The sequence below is a fragment of the Sapajus apella genome, unplaced genomic scaffold (genome assembly GCF_009761245.1).
Source record: "Sapajus apella isolate SASKATOON/1434 unplaced genomic scaffold, GSC_monkey_1.0 scaffold53, whole genome shotgun sequence".
NCBI classification, from domain to species: domain Eukaryota; kingdom Metazoa; phylum Chordata; class Mammalia; order Primates; family Cebidae; genus Sapajus; species Sapajus apella.
The window spans coordinates 3,964,803-3,980,182 of NW_022436993.1; the positions used below are offsets into that span (position 1 = coordinate 3,964,803).

Genomic DNA, 15,380 nt, shown 5'->3' on the forward strand with positions numbered 1-15,380 from the left:
TGCTCAATAAATTCTTCTACATGGTGTTTTTTCTGTGGCAGTCTATTCTCCATCAAAGAGAAATGTAGATCCCTTTTCATCCCTCAGACATAACTTTGCTATGGATTTCAATGTATATTGGAGTTTCAGTTATTTTTTATCTGAAAAATAGATACTAATTTCAATATGCTGTTCATTTCTCTTAAATAACTGATGCTTGATGACTTCATATTCTATTATGTGACATATCTCTTCAGCTTTCCACCTTTGTGGAGGATGCACTTCTTCCAAGGCTTATCTGACTTTCAGATTGGAGCACAGTCTCATGTCAATGGCCTTTTGTTGCATAGGGATAGAGATTTTTCTTTGGTAACAAAGAAACCAATGGAAAAAAAATACTTTTTTGAAATAAGTGCCATAAAAGCAGAGGTTTGGTTCAATTAAAAAAATTCTCCAGTAGCAAGTTTGAGAACTCAGAGAGAAGAAACAAAAGCTCGATTTCAGTGATAACCATTATTTTCTTTCTTCCTTTTATATTTTATTATTTTTTAAAGCCTATAGCACCTGGTATTCCCAGGCAGTCTCCCATCCAAGTATTAACCAGCCCCAGTCCTGCTAAACTTCTGACATTAGACAAGATTGGGCACGTTTAAGGTGGTATGGCCATAGACGATAGCCTTTATTTTCTATTGCTTTGCTCTTGATTACAGTGTGGGATAGTTTTTCTTTGTATAAAGTATATATGTCTCCAGTCTGTTAAGAAATATGTTTCTGTTGTCCTCAGAACTGTAGGATTTTTTTTCACCTATTATGATCTATTTTTCTGTGATCTTCATTACAGTTCTTTTTGTAACTGGCATAGTTCAAATTTTGTTGCTTCTTAAAAGTAATCTATTTCCTTTAGTCTCTTTTTTTGTATGCTTAATATTTTAAAATTTTGAATAATTTAGATGCTGCAAGTGATTTTTCTTTAGCATTTTCCACAGAAGGTCACTAGAGATTTAACTCATCCTTTTTGACTGACAAAGCCCCCAGGCCTATAGATGTAGCACTTTGGTTTTAGACACAATCTTTTTGAAGACAGGTGTATAGTTTGTGTCAGAGTTATTGGAAATTTTTTTACCATAATCTCTTCTTACCTTTTTACTTTCTTTTCTTTCATGTTTTCCACCCCACCCCCTCCCCGGCAGTATTCCTTGACTACAAACAAACACCCTATGACAGTTGAGGTGTGTATTTGTTTTGAGATGTAGTTTTGTTCTTGTTGCCCAGGCTGGGGTACAATGGCGCAATCCTGGCTCACCGCAACCCCTGCCTCCTGGGTTCAAGCAATTCTCCTCCCTCAGCCTCTCAGGTAGCTGGGATTACCGGCATGTGCTACCACTTCCGCATGATTTTGTATTTTTAGTGGAGATGGGGTTCCTCCATGCTGTACAGGCAGGTCTCGAACTCCTGACCTCAGGTGATCCACCCGCCTCAGCCTCCCAAAGTGCTGGGATAACAGGTGTGAGCCACCACGTCCAGCTGACAGTTGAGTTTTATGGGTGTCTTCCAGCCAGTGTTTATTGCTCACTTGCGATGTGACAGGCTCTGTGTACCCAAAATCATCTCTGATCTGTCTGTGAACTTGAAAAGTTTATAATCAGGACTATCATACTAATAAGTAATACTTATATAATATCTAGCACATGCAGGTATTTATTAAGTGCTTTACTGGATTGTCTTTTTTAATCCTCACAACAACCTTTCCAGGTAGGAATAATTATTATCATTCCCATTTTTTCAGATCAGTAAACTGGGGGCACATACAAATCATTTGTCTAAAATCACTTGGATATAGGGTTATCATATGAAATACAGAATGCTCAATTAAACTTGAATTTCAGATAGACTACTATTTTTTAGTTTAAATATATATCAAATACTGTAAAATCTGATGACTCCACTTGGAAAATGAGTGGTAGAGCTGGGATTTAAAACCATGTAATATGATTATTGGGCCAAAGGTCTTAACTGTTGCATTGTAATGAATACAGAGAATAAGAATCGTATCCACCTGGACATTCAGTATTTAGATATATAATTAATTTTTTTACTCGAGTTATTTTTCCCCTAGCTGATCGTATTTACTTCATTGTAGACATATGTGCATTCTTTCTGATTTCAAGTGTAATATTCAAGTTCAGGTAAATTTATATGTGCTTCGTATGTCTTCTTAAGTCAGTAATAATTATATATTAACTAACATAAAATGGGACTTTTTCTGAACGTGGTTACTTGAGCCATTCTCATCCATGTAATATAATTGTCTTTTTACCTTTTTTTTCTGCAAATATAGGAAGATTTAACTATATATGTGCCAAAAAACCACACTTTCCTTTTGATAAAGTTAAGGAAATGATGTTTGAATAAGGTATTTAACAGTTCTTTGAACATGTCCCATGTGTTCTCAAAAAATTAAGAAGTTATAAAATGCAGATGTGGAACTGAAAGCAGCTTTTACTAAGAATTGCCAAGGAGGCCATCTGGGTCTGCTAACTAATCATACAGGGAAGGAAGGAGTCATTTTTCCTGGTGAATTACCACAACTCGGGATCAGGCTTTAGTTCTGCATATCTAGAAATTTACTTAACAAAAAATACAGACCTAAGAGGACTTGTGAATGACACACATTTTAAATGTGATACTTTTGATTTCTAGTTCTGGCAGAATTGTGGAGTACATATCTGAAAAAGAAGATGCTCTTAAAAATATATGAGTCAAGTGTTTAACTCAAGACATAGAGCCAGGGTGTTTAGAAACTGAAGAAAAATGTACTTTTAGTGAAATCTGCTTATATTTAAGGGATACTTATGGGTAATGTTTTTCTCTCTCTAGGAGGAATTGGATGGTACCTAGGTAGCAAGTCAGATTTTTGGAGAAAGTTCAGAAAGGAAAGGGCGCAAAAATTAAAAGTGCACCTTTCAGCAGATGTGTAACAGTGCTTGCTATAGGATTGGACTCTATTTTAATCTGTTCCATCTTCGTATGTTTTCAGGCATAGTGTATTGAAATATTTGTCATGGCAAAGTATGTCTGACTTTACAACGGCAGTCATTTCAAAATTAGTATTTCTTTTATAGAATTAACACCACATTATTTTGGACCACCTCTATTCTGTGTAAGTGAAATTTTCTATCAGAATTTTCAGAAGTCACCACATTGCTACCCAGCCAACTTTTTATTATTTTGTAGAATTCATTAATAATCATTTACATTTTGTATTTTTAAGTATGATATAATCACCTTTGAGACACAGTGGAGTAGAAGACATTAATAGGAAACATGTCTCTTCCCTTTTATTACATAAATCTTTCCGTGAAAGTAGTGACTTGATGCAACAAAACTTACTAAGCCTTTAGATCTCTAGCCAAGAAGATACATGTTTTTCTTTAATGCCAACTATTGTAAATATTGTACTGACCACAGAGTGACCTAACCTGATCACCACCTTCATTGGAATTCAGCATTTGCATTTTAAGTGATCTGAATTGATAAGAAAGTATTTTTCCTTTTAAAGTAATTGTAAGTGGACTGTCTACTTGAATACAGTAAAGCCTGAGAAATGAATCACTTTCAGTTACTTGTGAGGTGGCATGGAATTGTCACACTGGAATTCAGACTTGGGGTTCAAATCCCTATGCTGCCTTTTAGCAAGTTACTGAATCTCTTTTTCCTCCTCAGTCAAATAGCAATTTTAGGATCATAATGCCCATCTTGAGGGCTTATATAAATTTAAACCAAGAAATATATTAATTCATTGAATAATTGTTTGTTGAATGCCTGCTCTGTGTTGTGATATTAATGAACATGACAAAAATTCCTGCTCTTTATGTTAGTGAGAGAGACGCAACAAACATGTAAGAAAATAAAAATATAATTTTTGGTAGTGAGTTGTAAGTTTTATGAAGAAAAATAAAGCCTAGCACACATAGAAAATTTCAAGTGGCAAAGGAAGGGATTTGAACCCATGTCTACTAGCTTCTAAAGCAATTTTTACTGTGCCCCATTGCCTTTGAAATCTAGTCATTCATTGCTTCAGAGGTCTTCTTTCAGAATAAATAGCTAAGTATTTAAGGGGAGCTACTCATAGATGTTCCTTTATTAAGTAACTTCTTTTGAGCCATCTTGGTGCATACTCTGGTAACAATTCAGTTTTATATGGCAGTGATTATGAATTCTTTATATTTGACACTCAATCATTTTCTGCCCAGTATTGCTGTTTAACAAGTAGTATCATGTCACTCAACACATGTATATGCCTTATTTTCTCAGTTACATTCTTCTTTAAGGGTCAGGACTGTGTCTTCTACTTCAGTGATTCTCAAACTTCAGTATGCATCACAATCACCTCAGAGTTTTTCTGATTCAGGAGATCTAGGGTGGGGTCCACAAATTTGCATTTCTGACATATTCCCAGGTGATACTGATGCTGCAGGTCTGGGGACCACACTTTGAGAACTACTGTGTACTTCCTTCTTCCCCAACAATACTTATCATGCTGTTTATCACTTAGCTTAAGTGTCCTCTCATCTGTGAATCTGTTGTTGACTTCTATTTCACTGATAAGGCTAGTTGTTCTCAAAATTTAATGCGTATTAGGATCACCTGGGAAAGTTGTTGACAAAGCAGATTTCTGGTCAGACTCCATTATCCATTTTTAGCAAGTACCTTAGATGTTAATGCCAATGATCCATGGAAAACAGCTTGTGAAATTCCGACTTACGGGATTGATCATGCTCTCCTCATTGCCATGACTGTATGTTGTATTTGTCTCTGATTGTTTTTTATACTGTACTGTTGTTTGTTTGTATGTCTTTCTCTTCCTACCAGAGTCCCTGAAGGGAAAGGAATATGTCTTATTCGTTGTTACATTTTAATGCGTAGCACAATGCAGTATTAAAAAGCAGTAGAGGCCGGGCGCAGTGGCTCATACCTGTAATCCCAGCACTCTGGGAGGCTGAGGTGGGTGGATCATTAGGTCAGGACTTCGAGACCAGCCTGGCCAATATAGTGAAACCCCATCTCTACTAAAAACATACAAAAATTAGTGGGCGTAGTGGCGTGCGCCTGTAGTCCCAGCTACTCAGGAGGCTGAAGCAGGAGAATTGCCTGAACCCAGGAGGCAGAGGTTGCAGTGAGCTGAGATTGCACCACTGCACTCCAGCCTGGGTGACAGATTGAGACTTCATCTCAGAAAAAAAAAAAAAAGCAGTAGAGTGAGTACCACCTGTATAATCAGCTTTGGCACGTGTGAACTTGGAGACTATTTAATCTCTCTAAGCCTCAGTTTCCTCTTTTATGAATGGTAGTAGCAGTACTTACTTGCTATGGAAATTAGCTGTAGGTATATACAGTATTTAGTGTGGCAGTTGACATATGGAATGCAGCCAGTAAGTGGAAACCATTACAGTGTTGTGGTTGTCATTATGTTTTGGAGGAAGCAAAATAAATGAATTAATGAAAACCCTTACATTACAATTTTAGCATCTAAATTCAGGGTATGTATTTAATACTTCATTAAAAATCCTTGCTTAATTGTCTCAAACACTATTTTATATTTTGGTATTTTAGTGAAGTATTGTGAAGTAAAATTATACTTTGGGCTTCTCTGTAACAGGAAAACAAAGAAACCGCTTGGAACCAATGGATACCATATTTGTTAAACAAGTTAAAGAAGGAGGACCTGCTTTTGAAGCTGGATTATGTACAGGTGCTAATATTCTTCTTTAAACAATACTTTTTAATTTCTTTTTCACTTTATTCCATATTTTGTGTTCGATATTTTTTCTTTTTCTATCTTTCTGTGTGCTTCTTCCTTTTCCTTCACATCTGTTGTTAGTAATTTTAAGACCTAATTATGTTTCTTGATGCCCATATGGTTGGGTTTGAACAGAAATAACAATATAAATTGATACACTGTGAGCGCTTTTAATTACCACACAGATAAGAGACTCTTGGAGGCTCTTTTAAGGATCATATTTTGCATGCATTGAATTTTGACAAAGGATTACAAAGTAGCAAAATGATGAAGGTATTTATTTGATATAAGTGAAATAATCTTCTTGGATTTCCAAGTTCTAGAAATGCCTGATGTGCCAGAGTTCAGTTAATTAATTTGCTGCACAAAAAGTGGCTTAAGTCTGCAGTAAGCCTGGCTTCATCTGAAGGTGTCAGTATATGTGGTCTAATTGCCTGGATATAGTAGCGGTTTGTTCTAAAATGTTTTATGATTTTTTGATTTTAATAAAACATTCTGAAATAGTTACTCTTTTCTTTTGTTTTTTAAACATTAATTTAAAATGCAAATAACTGGAAAACTATCCTTCACTGCCTTTTAAATAAAATGCTGTATTTTCATCTACAAATACTAGAAAGTAGTGGACATCATTGCTAAGATTTATAGGGATGTATACTGTTAATGTAGTACCCACCTTAGTTATTTTTTTATTATACTTAAAGTAAGCCTAATTTAAGTATCATTAATATGTATAATATGTATATTAGTGTGCATATGGGATTTCTTTACAAAGAATGTATCATCTGTCATCTTTTAAGCCTCACATGATTGGGGAGATGAAGTGGACATATACTGTGATAAGCATACAAGAAGTACATTGTTGCCTATTCTTTCCTCTGTCCTTTCCATTAATCTTTGTCTCTGTCCTTTCTACTCTGAGTTTTTCTGAGTAATCCAATGTCCTTTTCCTTAGTCAAAAGCATGCAAATACCCATATTTAAGTTTTATAGTACAGACTAATCAACAAACCAAATAGATTTGGGAGACTACAAGGAAATCAGCTGGACTAAAGTTAGAGGATACTGGGGAAATAAAGACAATCACTATTTTAAGCCTGCTGAATAATGTTCTCTATTAGAAATGACAGAGTAGGGCCGGGTGTGGTGATACACACCTGTAATCTCAGCACTTTGGGAGGCCGAAGCTGGTGGATCACTTGAGGTCAGGAGTTCGAGACCAGCCTGGCCAACATGGTGAAACCTCGTCTCTACTAAAAATAAAAAAATCATCCGGGCATGATGGTGTATGCCTGTAATCCCAGCTACTTGGGAGACTGAGGCAGAATTGCTTGAAGCAGAGGGGCAGAGGTTGCAGTGAGCTGAAATTGTGCCACTGCACTCCAGCCTGGGTGACAAGAGTGAGACTCCTTCTCAAAAAAAAAAAAAGAGAGAGAGAAATGACAGGGTAAGTGGAGGGATAATTAGTTCTGCCCCTCGGGAAATGGCGGATGCACCATAAGTAGTATAGCTCTGGTGACTATACCTTTTGAAATTTCTAAATTCAGTAATGGCTGGAACTCTCACTTAGAACATGGCTAGTTTCAAAAAACGCTGGATATGTTAAATTGTATTTACTTTTGTAAAAGGTACTTTAATAAGCCAGGATATTCATATGTTATAATTCTCACAATTCTATATTTTATTTTAATATATATCACATTAAAAATAAGGACATTATTCAATAAATATTTCAAAAGTGACTTTCTGCAGGACTTCTCATGTGTTTTTTTTACTCCTCTTTGAAGGTGACCGAATTATAAAAGTCAATGGAGAAAGTGTTATTGGCAAAACCTATTCCCAAGTAATTGCTTTAATTCAGAACAGGTAAGAGTATTAAAGTATTAATTTTGGCCAGAGATGGGTTTTAAAAATCAACAAAACACATAGATGTAATACAGTATTCTATTCTTGTAAGAAATTGTGCTGACAAGGAGATGTGGAACTTTCCCGTAGATATAACGCATTTGAGAGTTGCCAAGGACCAGCTATCTGAGAAGAGCTTAGTTGGTGGCTTTGGTTTGGCAGATATGTCGGATTTATGATTAAAGTCGTGTAGAGGCTGAGAGGCACACATTTTAGATTTACTGAGTTTCCCTTTTATTTGAAGTGAGAAATGTATAATTTTTAATACTATATCAATAAAGGCATATATAGTTTATTTTAAAACCTGTTACTAAAGTATGTTAGTTTTAAGTATCTTTGAGTATTCTTCTTAGCCTAAATTAATTCATTTGTTCTAACCAAGACAAGAAGACGTCCCCTTTTAATCCATTTGTCTGCCTGCGTTTTGCAGAATGGTAGGATTTTGATCTCTAAAGTTAGATACGTATTTATAGAGTGACTATCCATGAGACCTCCAAGATCATTTAGTCCTACTCTCTTTCACCCACATAACTAGAAAACTTTTCCAAATTACAAATAAAGAAGTTAGAAACCAAAGAGGTTATTACTATATTGAATTTCTGTCAAGGCTAGGCCATGGATCTGAGCCCAATCAGATCATCACTCTGTTGTAAGAGGTTCTTCTCAGATTCAAATGCAGGAACTTTGAATGATCTAATGGTTTCTGTTAGCCACACTTACCTGTTTGTAATTCAATTGCAGTTCTTCATTTTCTGAAGTTTTTTTATCAAGCTCTCCTAATCATATCTAGATCAGCTCATTCTGTAATCTAAATTATTTACAGTAATGCCCTAATACATTGTCATTTTTTACAATTAAATGACATGATTGTGATTAATTGATCTCAGAATGCTTTCTTTAATGTTTTAATATTTAATGGGATTCTAACAGAAAACAACTCTTGAATATTGCCTCTTATGTTGATAATGAATGTAAAGCCTCTCCAAGGGATAACAGGAGATCTACCAAATTTTTTTTTGCTCAAAATAATTTAGATCATCATAAACACAACAATGTGTTTTAAATACACGATGTGTTTTGTCAGCCCATAACTTAAAAGATTTTTATTGTATTAATATCTCTGCTTTAAAAACCAACTTAATCATTATTGTCTTCAAAACCTACGTTCCTCTATTACTGGTACAGTTCATCTTTCAGAGTAATGACACTTCAACCACTAAAATCAATTTGAATATTAGAGAAATATTTATGCATGATCTTATTTCCGTTAAAAAAAAATTGTGTTTCTTCTGTCTGCAGCTGGTAGTAGATAGGTAATGAAGCACAAAGCCCTTGAGATTCTGCAGTGTATTAATGTAAACATATGTCCTTGCAGGCTGGGTGCAGTGGCTAATGCCTGTAATCCCAGCACTTGGGAGGCTGAGGTGGGCAGATCACTTTAGCCCAAGAGTTTGATACCAGCCTGGGCAACATGGTGAAACCCTGTCTCTGCAAAAAATAAACTGGGCATAGTGGTGTGTGCCTGCTGTCCCTGCTACTTAGCAGGCTGAGGCGGGAGGATCACCTGAGCCCAGGAGGTCAATCAAATGAGGCTTGATAGAGCCACTACACTTTGCAAAATTAAGATGTTTAATATTACTCTTGGCAGGGTGCAGTGGCTTATGCCTGTAATCCGAGCACTTTGGGAGGTCGAGGTGGGCAGATCACTTGAGGTCAGGAGTTTGAGACCAGCCTGGCCTATGTGGTGAGCCCCCATCTCTACTAAAAATACAAAAATTTGGCCAGGCGTGGTGGCTCATGCCTGTAATCCCAGCACTTTGGGAGGCTGAGATGTGCGCATCATCTAAGGTCGGGAGTTCCAGACCAGCCTGACCAACATGGAGAAACCCCATTTCTAAAAATAAAAAATTAGCCAGGTGTGTTGGCATATGCCTCTAATCCCAGCTACTTGGGAGGCTGAGGCAGGAAAATTGCTTGAACCCAGGAAGCAGTTTGCGGTGAGCTGAGATTACGCCATTGCAGTCCAGCCTGGGCAACAAGAGTGAAACTCTGCCTTAAAAAAAAATACAAAAATTCATTGGGTGTGGTGGTGCATGCCTTTAGTCCCACTCCTCGGGAAGCTGAGGCATGAGAATTGCTTGAACCCAGTAGGCAAAGGTTGCTGTGAGCCGAGATTGCACTGCTGCACTGCAGCCTGGGTGACAGAGTGAGACTGTCTCTGTCTGTCTCTGTCTCTCTCTGTCTCTCTCTCTCCCTCTCCCTCTCCCTCTCTCTCTCTCTCTCTCCACCCCCATATATATATGTATATATATACACACACACACTTCCAAATATATATAAATATATATATATATATATATGAGGGTTCTTTGTTTGATGTTAATGAATTTTTAACTTAATGGACGGAATATATGACAATCTATAATTTGTTTTGTGACTTGAATAAAACAATAAATAATTGTATCCTGATATTAAGAGTTTTGTCCTAGGACTATTTAATATAAGCAACATACTTTATATTTCTAAATTAGAAATGTTATGAAGAAGACTTTACTGATTATGAATAGCACAAACATGGCAGGGGTCCTGCATAGTTAACTTGTGTATACAAAGGTGACTTGTTTTCATTCTAATCATTTGGTTTTAAAACTAAAGATATAAGAATACCAAAAATAAACTTTTAAACAATTTAAAAATACTTCGAAGTTAACTGTTTTTCCTTTAACTCTTTTTAATACACTTCTGCCTCCCCTAAAATAGCATATATATTCAATTTCAGTGACACAACATTGGAACTTAGTGTTATGCCAAAAGATGAAGACATTCTCCAAGTGGTAAGTTGTATTTATTCAAATATGAGTTGTTTTACAGTCATGAATGCTAGGAAAATATTTTTGAGATGGAAGTATTAAAGATTGAATAGAGAAAAAAGATTCTAGGATTTAAAAACCCTCTGGTTCCTTTTACAGAATCTAAAATTCTCTGCATTATACAAAAACTAGACCAAAAATACTGTTGTCAAATTTTTGCAATTAAGTGACATGGAAATGTTTTGTTGATTCCACAGTGAACTCTTAATGTTGTCATTTAGAATGAGATTCCTGGAGTTTGTCCTAGTGTTGCTTTCTAACTAGACCAAAGGTGGAGTGCAACTCTGATCTCTGCCTAGATAGCAACACTAGGACATTAGAATCTTTTTTTTTTTTTTTTTCTCAATACAAACAGAAAAACAAAATTTTTTTAAATACGAGGACGAATTTTGTGATTGCCTTTTTCTAATTTTCCAATAAATATTACACAAAGCAGTATTGTATCAATTCATTCCTAAAATGTTCACAATGAATGGAGTCCACAACTTAAGGGGGAAAATATGTTAAAACCTTGAAATGAAACTTGAACAGTTTAGCATTTAGTCTAAAATATTTTTCAGATTTTTATAAAGAAATAAATGGAATGGAATGCTTAACTCCTTTATTACGCTTAAGTATTGCCGAAAGTGAGATGATAAAAATATAAATTTCATTCAAGAGAATAATACTTTCTTTCAGCTGATTTTGCAGTTCAGTAGAATAAAATAGAAAAACTTTTTAACACACTGACAACTAACAGATCCAGGAAATGGCAGTGGCCACTGAAGTATTTTTTTTTAATTCTTTTTGGTGAATAATTGGGTTTTTTTCTTACTACTTATAGCTAAATTCAAGAAAAGCAGGGAGCTTATGAACTCTTTGTGGTGGTAATGAAAATGGTGTAGTAATATTCTTCATTTGTAAGGCTGTAGTTTGGACTTAACAAAGGCCCTGAATAATCAGTAAACATTTTTACAAAAAAATAAAATCACTAAAGCTGATTCTAATGAGTCATCTTATTCACTGACATGTAAAACTATAATTAAGTGAAACCCATGGGGATTTCATATGTTTTCAAGGCATGTCAATTTTCTTTAGGAATGTTTTATTACTGATAACAGATTGCCCTTCTGAAGAACACAGTTTAGTTGGAGTTGGGAGGCTCATGAAGCAAGGTACAGCTAGCTGCAGTAATTTTCCTAGGCATGCATAAGTGGTTGTAGAGTTCCTACCTTGATAATTGAGCATAGTGATCATGTAGCAGATGTAACCACAGACACCAGTGGCTCTGAAAATCACTAGAAATAAATAGGGAATTCTTCTATAGTGCTCTTATACAGAAGATGATGTATAATGGTAGTGAAGGATTTACCTGGCTTCCTCCTTGCAATCTGAAGACTTGATGGCAGAATCAACTGAACTGTTTTCTGATGTTCAGTAGACCCTTTCTTTGCCAAGGTGAAGGCACTGATTGGATGACTCTTAGAACAGTGTTTGTTTCACAGAATGGCTGGCAAAGAAGCAGTTAAATGCAGAATCACTATCATAGCCTGCAGTGTGATTGATGAAGAGCAGCAAGTCACTTCATGAAATGGAAGGAGTAATTTTGTAATTATATGATTAATGGAAAAACAGATTACTTAAAGAAAAATTAGTTTTTTTTTTCTGTTATTCATGTTCTTGAATAGTCTGTCTTGTTATAGTTTATTTAAGTAGATCTAAAGTAAAATATAAAGTGTCCCAAAGACAGAAAAACCAGTTCAGTAAATAACGTGATCATACAGATCTTCAAAGCACAGCAGTAAAGAGTTCTGGTATACTGTAACATAAAATTTATTTTTAAAACATGGTATTTGAATTACTTTAATCTTAAGAAATTTAAAAGCATATGCCTTTCATCATAAAATAAAACTCTACTTTTAAACCTATCCTTAATTCACATTTGAATGTGTTTTAATTCATTAAGAAATCAAAGGAATATATAATTCTCTGTTTCTAACATATATTCCAGAGTTAAAATGTTCTTTAAGACACCTTCAGAAGTATTTATGCACATCTTAAGTCTATTCAAAAGATAGGCTTTTAAGGATGTATTTGTCCCCATGAGGTTGAATATTTATATTGTAAAGAAAAGCAATGGGTAGTATGAACATTTCTGCAGCCACCATAAAAATCATTTACCCATGGAAACACCTGTTGTAGTTTGTATATGTTTACCTGGGCAAGAGGATTGGGTAGTGCATGGAGGTTTTTTTTTCCTCTCCTGAAGTGATAGACCAAATTATTTTATAAAGTGCCCTGCTCACCTTTGAGAGGTGACCTAGAAAATTTAATTTGGTTTATCCATGCCCAGAGCCATTTGAAAAAGAAAAAAAAAACAATTTGGTATAAAACTTGACTGATGTAAAGACAGGTGTATAATGATAGATTTCATAATTCATGGATAACAATGATAGAATGTTGAAAACCATGAAGTTAAAATTAAGAATAATTCATTTATGTTTTTAAACTAGTGCTAGTAATAGTAATCTTGTGCTTGGCAACCTCATTTTTTAAACAAGCATATATTTTCTAGTTTAACAATAAGAATAGTATTACATTCATCTTAATCATTTTGACAGTATTTTGTTGTAATATTTTAGACTGTGGTATCTTAGGTTCATATTTATTGCATAATAAAAAGTTTTTCATTTTCAAAAACCAAAATGATTTTGTTTCTCTATTAAACATTATCTGTGCATGAATGAAATAGCCACACCCATGCAGTCACCTAAACAATGATGCTGACTCTCTTGGTCTATTTGGGCTGCTGTAACAAAATACCTTAGACTGGATGGCTTATAAACAGAGAAATTTATTTTTCACATTCTGGAGGCTGGGAAGTCCAACCTCAAGTTCAGGTGTATTTGGTGTCTAGTGAGGGCCCATTTTCTCATAGATAGTACCTTTCACTGTGTCTTCACTTGGTTGAAGGGCTGACACAGCTCTCTGTGGCCTCTTTTATAAGGACACTAATTTTATGCATGAGGTCCACCCTCATGACCTGATCATCTCCCAGAGGCCCCATCTCTTAACTCATTCACGTTGATGATTAAGTTTCAACATATGAATTAGGGGAGGGGAACACACAAACATTCAGACCACAGCACTGACCAGAGAGAATACTTCCCTGAGTGAAATAGTGATAGGAGAACTAGATCAGGGCATTCTTCTTGGTTCCTCACCCAAGATATTTTGTTAAGCATTTGGCTCCATTGACTCAAAAATTAAATTTTAAGTTGGCTTTTATAACTCTGGAGATTCTTGGGTATGTCTAATGTTTGACTAGGACATTTTAAGCCTACTTTGTGCTGTTCAAAGTTAAATAACTTGTGTGGTATAAAAAGGAAGAAAGCAGATGATATAAGGATTTGAACTCAGGCGGGTCTGAGATGGTACCACAGCCCTATACTGCCATTGAGTAGAGATGAATTGTTTAGGTGGCTTACCATAAGTCACCCTGCCAGTTGATGTAGCTGTTATTCTAGCCTGAAGCTCTGGATTCTGAGTCCAGTGTTCTTTTTGTTGCCCTATGGATATGTGATATAACTTGAAAAATGTAATTTAAACTAAGTTTTTCTTGAGGGTTATTAGAATTACTTTTAAAATAAGCATTTGATATGTTCTGTAATCAGTATAATATCCCATTTAAGATTAAGTAGCCATTTGTCAAGTGTACATGTAAGTGGTCCTGCCTAGAGTAAGGGAAGCAAGAGTGTGAATTCTTGAGGGTACTTTCACATTTTGCAGGTTAGCAGCAGTTACTTTATTTTTTAAATGTATTTTTAAATAATTACAAGAATAGTATGTGCTGGTTGAAAAAATTTGAAATAATGCAGAAAGCCATAATAAAAAGAAAGTCCTCCGTCTACACCATCTCTTTCTCCCATTCCTGATGGTGGCATGGTTGGCATTTACCAGCAAACATGGTTATTCTTGCTTTTATCATAGGTAATGGCATTAAATTAATAAATTAACCTGTTAAAGATGAATTGAAAGGCAAGAATTTTAATGTTACCACATTATTCTTCAGGTTTTTTTTTTTCTCGTTTTGCTTACCATTTAATAGACAGTATCATAGGTATGGTCATAATGATTTTGATGTGACTATATAAAAAATGAACTAGAAGATTATTTTAGGATTATTTAGTTACTATTGGGCACTGTACATATAATCAAGATCCAGGCTGTTGATATTAAGTTGTATTTAATATGCCCTTTAGAGTTCTAATTCCAAAGGAAGAATTCTTTGGATCTTCTTTCTTATTTTCTTTCTTTTCCTCCTTCCTTTTTGAGAGCTTTTTGTATCCAATAGGCAAAGCAGGGTTGCTACTATTCTGTTTTCACTAGGGAAGGCTTCAGTTTTAAAATACAAGTTATTAAACTCCTGTAAGGTGTAATACTTAAGTACAAGGGTAAAGAAAGCTCAAGAAGGAATGTGAAGTGATGTACAAAAGGGCTGAATGGAGAAAACAGCTAAAAATATTTTGTCATACTCTGTTGAATTCACAAGAGCTAGTTGATTGGGAAAAATGTACGTAAATGTTGTCTAATTCCATCAAAACACATTCATAGGTTGTAAAGTATCCATTTGGGCTTAAAACATAACTAAAATTCAAAATTGTTAATACTGAACATGTAATTCTTATGACATTGATTTCAAAAATATTCCTCCTCAAATTTGAATAAAGAAGATATCTTTAAAATATTAGTTCTAGCTGAGCTCAGTGGCTCACGCCTGTAATCCCAACACTTTGGGAGTCCAAAGCAGGTGGATCACTTGAGGCCGGAAGCTCGAGACCAGCGTGGCCA

General features: G+C 35.2%; 1 protein-coding gene across 12 annotated transcripts in view; it reads left to right on the forward strand.

Annotated features, from left to right (window-relative positions):
* ARHGAP21 (Rho GTPase activating protein 21) overlaps nt 1-15,380 on the forward strand; it is a 127,174-nt gene that overhangs the window by 76,351 nt on the left and 35,443 nt on the right. For 11 of the 12 annotated variants that reach the window (XM_032243863.1, XM_032243868.1, XM_032243864.1 and 8 more), the window contains 3 exons: nt 5,639-5,731; nt 7,563-7,641; nt 10,460-10,514. In XM_032243863.1, the coding sequence (XP_032099754.1) occupies nt 5,639-5,731; nt 7,563-7,641; nt 10,460-10,514 (227 nt within the window). Of the gene's footprint in view, nt 1-403; nt 410-5,636; nt 5,732-7,562; nt 7,642-10,459; nt 10,515-15,380 lie in introns of all 12 variants that reach the window. The other variant, XM_032243871.1, reaches the window with a different exon arrangement.